The 14,013-nt window shown below is 39.3% G+C and overlaps 1 protein-coding gene across 8 annotated transcripts in view; it reads right to left on the reverse strand.

Annotated features, from left to right (window-relative positions):
- The window catches only part of myo3b (myosin IIIB), a 71,248-nt gene that overhangs the window by 17,886 nt on the left and 39,349 nt on the right, over positions 1 to 14,013 (reverse strand). For 5 of the 8 annotated variants that reach the window (XM_028590978.1, XM_028590977.1, XM_028590984.1 and 2 more), the window contains 11 exons: positions 11,844 to 11,923; positions 10,946 to 10,966; positions 9,381 to 9,458; positions 8,078 to 8,283; positions 4,877 to 4,988; positions 4,554 to 4,716; positions 4,012 to 4,092; positions 2,531 to 2,627; positions 1,130 to 1,184; positions 887 to 970; positions 113 to 236 (listed from right to left, as the gene is read on the reverse strand). In XM_028590978.1, coding sequence (XP_028446779.1) covers positions 113 to 236; positions 887 to 970; positions 1,130 to 1,184; positions 2,531 to 2,627; positions 4,012 to 4,092; positions 4,554 to 4,716; positions 4,877 to 4,988; positions 8,078 to 8,283; positions 9,381 to 9,458; positions 10,946 to 10,966; positions 11,844 to 11,923 — 1,101 coding nt within the window. The remainder of the gene's footprint in view (positions 1 to 112; positions 237 to 886; positions 971 to 1,129; positions 1,185 to 2,530; positions 2,628 to 4,011; positions 4,093 to 4,553; positions 4,717 to 4,876; positions 4,989 to 8,077; positions 8,284 to 9,380; positions 9,459 to 10,945; positions 10,967 to 11,843; positions 11,924 to 14,013) is intronic. The other 3 variants (XM_028590980.1, XM_028590979.1, XM_028590981.1) reach the window with 2 other exon arrangements.

Raw genomic sequence — 14,013 nt, forward strand, 5'->3', positions numbered from 1 at the left:
ATGAAAGGTTGAAAGGGGCCCTGTATTAAAAATGGCACTTTATCCATTAAGGCGGGATTTCTGCTGTCTCTTTGTGTAATTACCTGCACCCGCCAGCTCTGCTCGGGCTTACCTTGTTTACACTGCATGTCTCGCAGTCTAGCTGTCTCCCTGCAAGGCTTCGTTACACTGTCTTCTGCTCTGCCTTTGTCTCTCTTGAAGTCTTTCACTTGTCTGTCTCGGCTGTCGAGGCCAACCTTGAAAGAGGAGGCGTAAACACACCCAGAAGAGCAATGTCAATGAAAGCAGCGGATAAATAGACACAAGTTAAAGGAAGCTCTGTAATGTGTTTTTTTCGCTTTCAATTTAGTCATGTAGACACTTTATTCATTTATTTACAATTTGGCACTCATATAACTCAAACCCATTAATGTGCTTTGCAATGTTAATCAAATGCTAATGCAATTGCATATCCCCCTTTACTAGCCCTACCTCCTAGCAAACAGCACCACACTGACTTAATTGTGAGGGTAAAAAACAGCTCATTCAGACTTCCTCTCATATTTAATTTTATCTTTGAATAAAAGAGCTATAGGAAAGTATTAATCTGCTTAACATTTCTAAGTACATCCTCCAAAGGATTTTGCTTTTTTAATCTTACATATGCTCAGCAGAGTTACTGGCAAAAACTGTACATTTTCCTCATTTCATCCTTTCAACATCAAATGGTGAGCAGCAAAAATTGGATCAGACTTCAAAGACTGTGATGTGCTCCAAGTCACGGAGTGGCTCTTCTATTTCACATATTGAATCCGAGCAGGATATCAAAGTGCTACCAAAGAACCTCAGGTCTTTACTAAAAAAGGGGTCTAACATCTGTAGAAAGAGGAGCGCAAAGACAAATCACCTCAGGGAAGAGCGAGCATTTATTCTCAGCCGTGAATTTCCAGCCTTTTGATTCTCTCGTTCCCGTACCACCCTGTCTTCTCCGCTGAGATGAAGGTTGGAGCAAGAGAAGTCTTTTGTCTCAAGGACTCAGAAAATTCCCAAAGAATAATCTGGGTTAAAGCTGCTTTGTAGAATAGCAGCATTTTACATACACAGCTAAAGTCAGGCATAAGAAAATGCTCATTGATATTCTGTTACTTACATTTCCTCTATGTATGTGATCAGTATGTGCCTCCTTGCTTTCTGAGTTGTTAGACCTGTGAAAGTAAGAAGCATTTTTAACTGAAATGAACACAAATTGCATATGTTTAATGGCAAAAACAGCTCTGGTTTATGATTATGCAATTTGTAGAGAGCGAGACAGAGACTATGTTTCTGTGTATGATCACTCAGTGTTGCATTATTTAAAAAAAGAAAAAAAGAAAAAACAAATGAGACATCTGCAAACACAATGATGCATGCCAGTCATGCTTCGAGTCCAGAAAAACAAAATCTCATCCAGTTTGGACTTGGTGATGCAACCGGAGGCTCTGTTATTTGGATGCAAACACAGAATTCATGCGTGGCAGAGAGGAGGGATATCAAAAGGGAAAAGAACAGCATGTAGGTGAGAACATAGATCTTACAGGAGGAAAATGGGCCAGATCATGTCAAAATAAATCTATATGGAGAGATTCCAACACTGATTAAACAGAATTGTTAAGAGAGGGTTTGAAGTTTTTCTCACCAAGGAATATGATTGTAAACATTGAGAGAAAAATCCCAGATGAGGCTCCGCTCAATTTGAGTATACAACAAGCATAACATTTTCAGATGTGTAAATCTAGTATTTTGGAGTTTGAGTCTGAAGAAAGATGCACAGCTTGACCAAAAGTCACCTAAGATTTGAACGATATTTCGCATAAGCATGACTTGGTTTACCCTGAGCGCTGATAGGCAACGCAACTCTACACACATTTGTCATTATCATAATTTATTTTCGTTCTTTTTTGAAGCTCCTGCGCATAAAGAAAAATGTCATACTTTTCCTCATAGATACATGTTTAGTATGTCATCTCAAACCTAACGTTAGAGTATTTGTAATAATTATAAGTTGTGGTTCGGAGAAAAGCTAAATACGGAGCTAAAATCCGACATCAACACCACTGCTACTGTTCAGTCGGTGACTGCTCTCATGCTTAGCACATACTTTCTTAATGACTGGCCTGCCCATATGCTGAATAAACACAAATTCTTCAGCTCGTACATCTGGAGACCAGCGCAGCACCCAGCCCCATTTGTGGTCAGACAAGTGTGCTATCTTGGTGGAAAGATATTTATTACGTTTATAAAACTGAAAAAAGGGTGTGCTTAGGGAGGAGCTTTCTCTTCTGCTTGAAACAACAGTACATTACAGTGCAAGAGCAGCCCGTCCAGCAGGGCTGAATATGAGTGACAGGTATGTGAGACCTCTTGCTCAATAAGCCGTCTCTAATAGTCTAATTTTAGGTCCATTGTCTGTGCTGTAAGAAGAAACAATAAAGACATAACGAAAATCAAAACCGCAGGAAAACATTCTTTCAGTGGGAATCGATCCTGAAGGACAAAAGATGTCAAGGCTCACCCTGTATGCTCCTCCTTGGTGGTCTTTCCTCCAGCCTCAGGGTGACATATGTGCTCCTGGGGTACATGGTCCCGACGCACCCGATGGCCCCTGTAAACTGCACAGGATATGAATGTCAGACATGCTCTCACATGGTCAGAAAACCCTCTGCCATTTATCTATCTAACAACATACACATAGTCCACTGAGGCAGTTATCAAATATAATTGCAATTAACAGCAATTTATCAAAGCACTAAAACAACCTGTGAAATGTGTTTATTAAAGGAGTGTAGTGTAGCAGTGGGAAAACTTTGTGTGATTATTAAGACACACTGGGTTCAGATGGATAGTAAACGGAGCCTGATGACTTACTCTGTCAACGGGATTTGTGTTTTTCTTGTAAAATTATATGCGCAGGAAAATAAAGCTCAAGTACATTGTTGAGCCATGGTTCTACTTTGCATGGTCTAATCTGATCGATGGTGAGCATGTCCCCCCAGGCCCCGCTGAGATCTGAGAAGCCACCAGGCTCATACATTTGAAAGGCATCTGTTTATTTTCAGAATGCAAATGCAGCCCACCTCAAAGGCTATAAGCTGCAGAGAACACACAATGTGAATGTGCTGGAGTGCTCTGCCGGGGGGCTGAGGCCCCACTTATGTCAGGTTCAGGGTCCCCGCCCCCCTCCTGAACCCCAGCGGCCACACACAAACACACTTCTCTAAAGAGAAAGACAGCGGCGATAGAGAGGCTTTTCTCACACCAAAACCATGTTTACCCATTCTGCAGCGTTATTTACAAGGGGTTTTAATGGAGGACATTTACACAAGGTGTGCAGGCGACTGAGATGTGCCAGATGAGGGCAGCCCTTAGGAGAGCCGGGGGAAACAATGCCAAATCTCCTCCCCCTGCCCTCCTCTCTCCTGCCCCTTTTGGCACCCTCCCTTGTCCTCCAGTCAGAGGCTCTAAGGAGGGGGTGAGGCAGGGGGGGGGCCCGGGAAGGTTAATGTGCCCGCTTTGATCTTCGTCAAGGCACACTGAGTAAGAATTAATTTACATTTCAGATGAAAAGGTTGACAGTATAAAAAGGCATCTTGTTTCTGGTATGTGAGAGCTGTGTAATAGGCCAGGAATTTGAGAGAGGAAGTCGTGAGGAAACAGAAGGGATAAGCCCCTCTCTTGCCTTTACTGGGAAAGAGATGAAAGGAAAAAAAGGATCTCAGTATGCACTGTTCTTCTGAAACATGGGGACCAAATGCTGCCCAAACTTTCAAAAGCTTTTCTTTATGCATTATTAATTAATTATCACTGTTTCGTAGGCCACTCGTTGAGATCAAAAAGGTGTTTCACAAAGACGTAAGGTTTTCAGGCCTTTATCCATTTTCCTTTTGAAAATTTATGAAAAAGCGGCGTGTATTTCTAACGGACACATGAGAAATTCCAGAGGTTTGCACTTGGAAATATGAAGAAGTTCAGAAGAAAAAGTAAAAATGTCTTTACCTGACTGAATGCAGATAGCGGCCTCTTCCCGCTCCTTTTTTATCTGCTTGAGGTTCTGCCGAGCAACATAGCCCCTCCAGGCTAGAGAAAGAGAAAGAGACCGTGTGTGTGTGTGTGTGTGTATACGTGTGTGTGTGTATGTGCAAGAGATCGCTGACCTGCCTCTGTGAAACAAAATAGACTTCACATATTACACAAGATCCCACTTCAAAACACTGCTAAACCAGGTGGCAGATGGATGGATCCCTTTGAACTCTCTGAGGTCTTATTGTCTGCTCTGAAGCATTGCTCTTAACCCATGTAGGTCAAGCTGTGGTTATCAAACTCATCTCTTTTATGAAGATTCACAGGAACATAATAGACTAGAGGTCATTAAGAAACTAGCAGTCAGATTCACATCAAATTTGCACCTGTTTCATCATTACGTGATAAAAGAATACATCAGGATTTTTGCGTTCATTTGCATTTTTTTATTATTTATTTTTTACTTAAGTTTTAAAAATGGCTTTCCTCTGTTTATGGTTTAATTAATACAAGTGTACCTGACTGGATGATGACAGCCCCGCGGTTTCTCTTCTGCTTCTCTTTTCGGTAACGTCGGGCGCCCAGCCAGCCTTTAGTGTAAGCTTGCATCACCACCACCCGAGCTATCACCTCCCTCAGCAGCAGGTTTAGCTGCTCCACATGGTAGTACCTAAGAAAAACCTGACAGGATGTTTCGCCCAGGTTAGAATATCCCCAGTATCTCAGTCTAGATCTCTGTACTGCTGTTTCTATACATGGTTATTGGTGAGTTTAGGTTAAATGTATAATACAAACACAAATGTCTTTATTGATTCATTTATTGCTGTAATAACCACATTACCTTTGTCTTCCCCAGCACCCAGCCTTCCAGTTTGGCCCGCTCCAGTATGGCGACAACGTTCTCTTTGCTGGTCTCAGGCATCTGGTGAGCCCGAAAAGCAAGGTAGTAATATCTATGAGAACAGGCAGAGGGGAAAACAATGAAATATTTGATCTAATGTAAAGATTATGTTTGGAAAAAAGGTTATCTAATCACCATTTAGGGATTTCTACTATTATTAATTTTTGAGTGTTCCGATTTTCTTGTCATCTTTTTCTGACACCATTTGGTGTTTGCAACAAGAAATTGAGCCATAAATAACAAAGACATATTGGATTATTAATTATTGATTATTAATGGATTATTGCTTGATGCCAGTAAAATAAAATTTTTGAATTTTAAATTTGTCATTTTGGAAAATACGCTTATTCGCGATTTGAGTTAGATGTGAAGATTGGTAACACTCTCATAACTGTCCGGTAAATAGTAGGCCACAGCCAGCAGCCTGTTAGCTTAGCTTATTCTTATTCTTTATTTTATAAAGGACAACACAACATTTCTGTAAATGTGCCAGTGTTAGCCAGCCGGCTAATTTTCAACTGTAGTCCTTTGGCCAGATGAATTTAGACCAGAGCAGCAGGAAGCAGCAAGACATTAGTTCCACTTAGCATAAAGACTGGAAACTGGGGGAAACAGCTAGCTTGGCAATTCCCAAAGGTAAACAATATCTGCCTACCAGCACCTGTACAGCTCACTACAACATGTTATATTCTTTGTTGAAAACATAAAAAAAGTATATAAAAAAAAAAGACAAATTGCTGGCTGTAGATTAATTTCTAGTGTACAGACAGAAAAGCAATAATAGTATTTCCTAAAGTGTCAAACTATTCCTTTTAATTTTACTACTACTTTTGTTTGATTTAGTGTAAACTGTAAGATTTAGAATTACTGTACAGGTAAATAATCCAAAGATAAACTACAAGTATTTTGGTCACACAGTCGATTACATAACTGATTACAAACATGGAGCTCCACTTTAGTAACTGACCACATTTGAAAGTTATTTAATCTAACATTGGTCAAGGAGAGACTAGAAATCTTTGCATTTCCCCCCCCCCCCACAACTACTAGCATCATCACAGCTGGAAAATCGCCTGCTCAGTCAGAGCAGAAAAATGAGCCTGACTGAGACATGAGTCTTCAACAGAGGCCCTTTGTTTGAGCTCTTTTGAATGGATCATCATCTCTTATTTCAGTGGCCACAGAAGATGCCCATCAGCCCGGGCCTATCGGTGTTAATCAGCCCCACTGCATGTTTATCGCTCACATTGTCTGGACTTGTTGTAGTTTACAAAATACCAGCATAGGACAGGGTGGCTCTAACTGTTTGCTCAGGGACATAAAGGCTCCAAAACGACTGGTTCATCTCTTGTGTTCTGGCGTTGGTCAAAAAAAAGAACAACATGAAGAAAAACTTCTTTGAACTCCCCTCCCCACTTCAGTCTACAGCCTTTCATTCTAATTCCTGTTGATACCTGTTATTTCTTTGATGTAAATACAAAGCACTGCTTGGCAACATCAGACGATCCTTTGATATGAGAGCACAAATTTAAATCAGTTTTCACTAAAGGTGCAGTTTAGCCATTCAGCTCCGTCTGTATGACTTCTGCCTGGCTCAGGTAGGATCATATGGATTCAATAGCAAGGTTAAAATGTAGTCTGAAGTGGTAATACACCCTCTCATTCACAAACACTTCAGGTGTTGTAGAGAAAACAGTAAAATTATCGTTCAGGCTTTTGATGGTTTTCAATAATCACACACTTTTAAATATTGGGACCAAAACTAGGACATTCAAAATTTTAGGACACCAAAATTAGGCACAATTTTTAAAGCCTTCCTAAAGCAGTGAGACTAACCATCCCTCTCAAAGTTTATTTTCCCTACAGGCCACAAGCCAAAGTTAATTAAATTTTATATCATCTTAAAGTCTCCACATTAGAGGGGGCGAGAATATATTTCAAAGGAGAATTGATCAAACATAAGTTTCCCTGCATTTTCCCACAGACTTGTCTTAAGGATGTGTATTTTTTTTCCTGAACAGAGCTTGTGATGTGTGGGCATACACTTTTTTTAAATTTGAGGTTGGACATTTGATGTGTGGTATGGAAACACCTCAGCACAAGACAGGAAATGTCTGGACAAAATGGTACACACAGCATAAAAAAGTCATATGCAAGGAGCCATCGTCCCTTGCTGTAATATGGAAGAAGGGTCACAATATTCATCACGACTCCTCTCACCCTGCTAACCATCTTTTTAACTTCCTCCCTTCTTTTTAAACACTGAAAAGTATCTGAACCAGGACAGCCAGCACTTACCCAGAGGCTGTATGCGCCCTTAACTCTTAATTATTAATGTGCTGCTATTATTCACGTCTGTAAGACAATGTAAGGGTATGTATGTATTGTACTGTATACAATGGTATGGATCATAGGTGTCGTGGTACCTACAGCATCCCGATGGGAACGCTTGTTTTAATTATTTATTATTATTACTTACTTTATTTCTATGTCCTGAGGTGGCCACTGTATGTGAGTGAGGTTTTTGTTGTTTTTGAGCTCACCAAACCAAATTCATATCAACTTTGTTGAAATCAAATGGCAATAAAGTATTGGATCTTGCACCCTGAACAGGGATACGTAACACTTATTAACGTTAACATATCCTGTCCCATATTTTTAAAAACAAGAACAACACCCTTACGTAAAGTCCCGCTAATGATGAAATCTTGTTTTAATTGTGTTCAAATGTAATACCAATGGGACACACATGAGACTACATTTGAGCTTTTCCAGGTCACTGAATTAAAGAACAAACTCTTTATGAATAGTAAAAGGAAATCCATTAATGCATCACCCCTTATAATCACAGTTCCTCCCTGTTTGAATTTTATCCATATTTTCAAGACTGGAATATCCACCCAGTTAAAACAGCTGTAGAATTTTGTCTGTTTTTGTTTCTTTGTTTTGCACTATCACTAATGACTGCCAATTAGTCATCCTTTTGCCCTGCTCAACTTGTACCCTTGTCTAATTAAAGAGCTGTGTTTGTGTGTGATGCAGAGCACAGCTCACTTGTTCTGCACTCTGGGGTTGAGTCAGCGCTCCACATGTGTGCATGCTGCAGAGTGTAGGTGCTGCCTGTCTTGACATCGCTCTTACCTGTTGACGAACTCTTCAAACAGGATGCGGTGGGAGTAGCCTTGCCGACGGATGTTCACTGTTTCCAGGATTCCGGTGTAGCGCAGCTGCAACATCACCCTCTCCTTGCAGAAGCGCAGTCCCTGCCTGTCATCATTGGGTTTGATGCAGCGCACAAAGTGTGGCTGACCTACCACCATCTTAGACAGCAAGTCCATCAGGGAGTACTGCAGATATACAATGACAAAAAAAAGATAAACAGTTATCATATGAATTCACATTATCACAGTCCGGTGGTGTAACTCCAGCTAAAAAGATTAGCACTTCAACTTTTTACAGACAGATCCGAATAGTAATTAACAGCATTAATAAGTCCCAACAGGATCTGACAGTCTTTTTTCATTCTCATATAACAAACATAAATAACTGAATTAGCAGTTTTTTTTTTATTGCAATTGTTATTTACAGTAAAATAATCGATAATGTTTAAAAATGGTGAAGCAAGACAAAAACTTATTGTTTAAAGCTACATAAATGAAGTTGTTTTGCCTTGGAGGCAGCAGAACATACAGTATATATATCATCTTATCAACATATCATCACCATATAAAGTTATTATGGCTAATGTTGCTTATTTACAGATCCAGCAGACACAGATGAACATTAGCATCATTTGTAGAAGAAATTCTGGCCACCAAACAAAAGTAAACCCAATGTTCACTCTCCTTTTAACTCTGTTTTGGTCTCCACCAACTCCTGAGGATCTTTAGCTGCTAAATGCTCCACGATGTAGTTACAACTTTGTCTGTCTGCCATTTGGTGCCAACAGATTTGCAGGACGGAAAACCAAAACAATAAGCTGAAAGATGCTAAAACGCTCCGTAGAGCTAAGGCGAACTGCAGAGTTGGATGATCACTCTCTTACTACAACATCTTTGACGTACACATACTGTAGTCATTTAATCTATTGTTAGAATAAAAATATTGATTATTAGTGCAAGTCTTTATTTCTAAAGATATATTTGATCATATTATGGTACGGAGCCTCCCTGAAATAAATAAAAAATTAAATAAATAGAAACATATGATTCAACCAACACTATCAATGGATTTTGACTAGTAGTCTAACATTGACACGACTCATTTAGTTTGGTGCCCTTTTCTGCTTTATTTCAAGAGTCAATTGTTATTTCTGAAAAATTGTCATCCGTTTGTGTGAGTCAACACAATTATGATTTTAAAATTATAAAAACAGAAGAGTTCATAACATGTTTAAACGGGTTGTTGTCAGACAGTTGATCATCATAAAAGAGAAAACACCTACACGGAAATAGGAGGCTACAGTCTGTCTCCTCATGTTGGTGGTTTCTTCTGGGTGACGCATCATCTCCATGGTGTCCATCTGAACACAACAGTCACAATGAACATGTTGCCTTGACTCAGGCCAAGAGCACCACTGCAAAAGCAGCAGATATAAATGAGATTCAGTTTGATTGCAACCTGACATCCTTTGTGGGCTCTATAGAGATAAAGGTATTATTACAGCAGGTCTTCTTCCTCTAAATGGGCCAGTTGGGAATACACAGCTGTACTAACTGTGCCGTCTGTATAACATAGCCCCATAAACACTTAAAGCTAACAATCTAGAGAATAATTCTGCACTGCTGTGGGGCATGGGAAAATTGCAGAGCATTCTGAATAATGAGACCAGCCGTCACCAAGCAGACAGTCATCCCGACAACGACGGATTAACGAGGACACAATATAAGCTTTCTAATGGCCTTTGCAGTTCATGGTTTCATCAAAATTAATGATGCAATGGATATTTTATGGTAAGTCTACGTAGCAAAGTGCATATTTTAATTCTTTATTCCTTCCCAGTGCAGAGAAAGAAAGGTACGTCAAACGTTCTCTGATTTACATGAAGAGAGGAATCGGATGCTTTTACACTTTATTTTGAAAGCAGATCACACAGAAATGGTTATCCAGGACTCACTTCCACTATTCGAACAACTGTCACACTTCTTTAATCTGGTCGTACTGGTAACTTTTTGTAACTGTCAGTTTCTGTAAACTTTTGCCCAACTCTGATTGAGAACATGACGGCATACATTTTACATCAATCACACTGAGTTGTTATTAAGAAGCCCTTTCTCATTCAAGATTGACTAGGTGCTTATGGGAAGTTCAACAAAGTTTCTCCACAGTTATGTTGGCCTGTATTTGTCTTCCACATTAAGTACATCTATAATTTAAAAAGATACAAAACAGAGCATTTGTTTACATTATTGCTGCAGAATTGTGGCTGCGTGAAACAATACAGTGGTGCTCATAAGTTTATGATCCCATGATAAAGTCTTTTGGAAATTGATCTTAATGCCTTAATTAAAAAATTAGGAAAGAAATCAACTTTTAAGGACACCAATTGTCTTTGTGAATGAATAATGTATCTTAAATAAATAAATGTTCTTCCTTAAAATACGGGGGGCATAAGTAAGTACACCCCTATGTTAAATAAAAAGAACATTTATTTATTTATGATACATTATTCATTCACAAAAAAAATTGGTTTCCTTAAAGGTTGAATTTTTCCTAATTTTTTAAATTAAGGCATTAAGATCAATTTCCAAAAGATGATTTTTTTTATTCAACTTTAGCATGGGTTCCTAAATTTATGAGCACCACTTTACTTGAAAGGAAATGATTTACATTTTTCAAAGCCAGACTGTGATTGCTGTCAGAAGATTGAAGCAGCAGACAATTCAAAATTACTGAAGTTTCAGTTTGGATTACAATGATGATCAGTTGATTTCAGTTAATTATGTTTTTCAAAGACTGTTTGGAAACATATTTAGATTTAGGCTAATTTAGTATTTAAAGAAGTCTTACCTTCAATAGGTATTTGGGAGACTTTGAGTGTGACACGTCGGTGAATAACATGCAAATAAAGGAGGAGAGAAGTGGAAAGACAAGAAGCTGAAATTCACCTTTAAGGGGTTTTCCATTGTAAATCATAATGTGAATTATCTTTCTGTTTAACAAAGACCAACCAAAAATAATTCCACAATGGACAAAGATATTTCAGATTCATACAGACATTATGATTTGTCCAAATGAATCCCCTTAAATAAAGTAAAATAGACAGTGAAATTAAACTGTTGGAGTGTGAGTCCAAAAGTGAGAAAGTTCTGCTATCAAGAAACCTTTTGGCTAGCTTTCTTGTACTAAAATACAGTATGGTGTGTGTGTATATGTGTGTGTGTGTGTGTGTGTGTGTGTGTGTGTGTGTGTGTGTGTGTGTGTGTGTGTCACACCATAAAAATGCACTCAAAGAAACTGCACGAAGAACATAATTGATAAACAATATTGGATGCAAACACTGTCAGTGTACTCCTTAGTATGTCCGTTGAGTGTTGCTACATCAAGAATTATTGTGGAATATACAACTCATAAAAACTATTCTGGTCTCTTATTTAAGTATGTTGATGTAGTTATTTGAGCTGATTTCAGAGGACCTACACATTTTTTTCAAGTACTTTAGTGCACATTAACAAAACAACAGTAGTTAGTAACTCTGAAAACTACTTTTATGCCGTAGATACCAAATGCCAGATGGCCATGCTGCATTACCACAAGCAAGATAGCAAACATAACAGGGTAGTCAATTAATGTGGCTATGCTTCACAGCACAAGTTTTACTGAGTTTCTTATGGTGCAATGCCTCTGAGCAACAAATAAAAAACCATTATGTTCTCAGATGTGACGATTTGTGCAACAGGAGCCTCACCTTGGTGCGCCCTGAACCGAGCTGCGGTGGCAGAGATCTGGAGGCAGCTGTGATTCGGGCTCTGGACATCGCCAGATTTCCTGTTCAATACCAAAACATGAAAACAGTCATCAAGTAGTCTTGTCAGGTCTTATTGAAAGCTAAGAAAAAGTTTTAACTGCTGTGTGAAATAAAGGGAAGAAATGATCATTGAGAGTGAACTATCAAACATGTAGACACAATAAACACTTTGGGGTGATATTCCTTAACATACAAGATATAAGGAAATCAAAGGTACACTACTATGTTAAAAGTAGTGTTCATACTGCAGCACAGTATGAGAGACAGTTCAGAGGGAGCCTAAATCTAAGCTGAATCCCATGGACTCAAGAGTGCAGCTGCGTGCACAGCAGTCCAACAGCCCCACACATAGCGGAAAGGATATGAACATAGCATATGCAAGACAGTCTGAACATTTCAAAGTTTCTGCACAAGATGTCCAAATGTTTTCTCTGGCTATATCTTCAGAGGCTAAACTGTGATTAATAGCAGTGAAAGAAGCCTTTGAAGCAGGATTGGTGACATCAAAGTCCTAATCCATGGGTGGCAGGATTTTTATAATGAGTGGGAAGTATCTTAACACATTTCAAAGGGTTTACTCCATGAATAAACAATAGCTGCACAGATGTGCCACACACACCTTTAGAAAAATACGTCTGCAGACACAGGAGGCAGCATTACCCAAGCAGCAGTGTATGGCAAGGAGGAAAACCTTTGTAAGTTTTTTAAGATAAAGCTGAAGTGACAGGCCAACAATTGTTCTAGATTTTCTACCGCACACAGATGAACTTCTAAAATGCAAATATGTAGTCGGCTTCTGCTATATCATTTCAAGACTCACGTCAGTTCTTAAAGACATGGTCTGACAACGAGCCAAAAACTTAAACACTGGATCAGCGCCTGCCTTTCTCGGAGGACTCTGCACTACCAAGTGTGTTTTAGAAGCATCAATCAAACACTGGAGAGATCAAAATCCATTTATGATGGATTAATTAACAGCAAGACCACTTCTAACTTTAGACAAAGAACGTCCTACTTGTGCCAAAGGTTTTAAAGTGAGCCAAAGCAACAAACACACACACACACACACACACACACACACACACACACACACACACACACACACACACACACACACACACACAGCTGTAGTCAAAACAAGCCAAAACATATGATGTGAGAGTACTTTTAAGCTAGTGGTGATACTGCTTTCAGCATATGACATATCTGCTAATACTTATTTATTTATCCACTCATTTATTCTGCCATTTAGCATTTGGTGAACAAACTAAATTCAAGATATTCTGACATTCTCAAATTAAAATATGCACTTTTATATGTGTTAATAATGTGCTTTAAAGAGTATCCACAGGTTCTGAATCTCAACCTAAAAATAGAATAAAGGAAAGTGTAAAATATGATAACATGGAAATATGAGCAGTTAATTGCTCATTATGAACACATGTTTGTGAGAGGGCCTTGTGTTTTAGGATCACGGAAACAGATTTTACATCCTCAAACTCCCCTTTGGCACAATCAACATAAAAAAACACACACATGCAAAATAAAAAAAGTATGATCTTTGAGAACAGGAGCCGTTAAACTGTGTCGTGTATATTACCAGCACACAGGCAGGGAGGGCCCCGCTCCAATTAGCCCAGAGTAAAGCTGGATGGATTAATTGGAGTGGGTCTTGTGCAAATGAAGTGCGCTCTCTCCTCTCCCCATTAGTGCTGCTGGGCCAGATCATCTGAGCACATTTGTCATGATGAATTAGCGGCTGCGAGTGGAACGGGCTCATGGAGTGTCACTGTGCTTTCACGCCTCTCACTTCCATGACACCATCAAGGGGAGATGAAGGGGCTGTGCCGTGATGAGAGAAACTATGACAGTTGTACCTAAGCCTTGCAAATGGACACTCACTGCTTTCTTCATGTATTCCTTGGCGGGTCGTATTAATTCATTCTTCTGGCGGGTTTCATACCCCCTCCTGACTAGATGATTAGAGCATGGGTTAATAGTCAGTATCCTCAAAGATTTCCATCTCCTGAGACTTGAAACCAAGGGAACACCTGTGATGTCCGGCCTGAAAGAAGACCTTCTAATTTAGATACAGTGGGAAACTTGTCTA

The sequence above is a fragment of the Perca flavescens genome, chromosome 11 (genome assembly GCF_004354835.1).
Source record: "Perca flavescens isolate YP-PL-M2 chromosome 11, PFLA_1.0, whole genome shotgun sequence".
Classification (NCBI taxonomy): domain Eukaryota; kingdom Metazoa; phylum Chordata; class Actinopteri; order Perciformes; family Percidae; genus Perca; species Perca flavescens.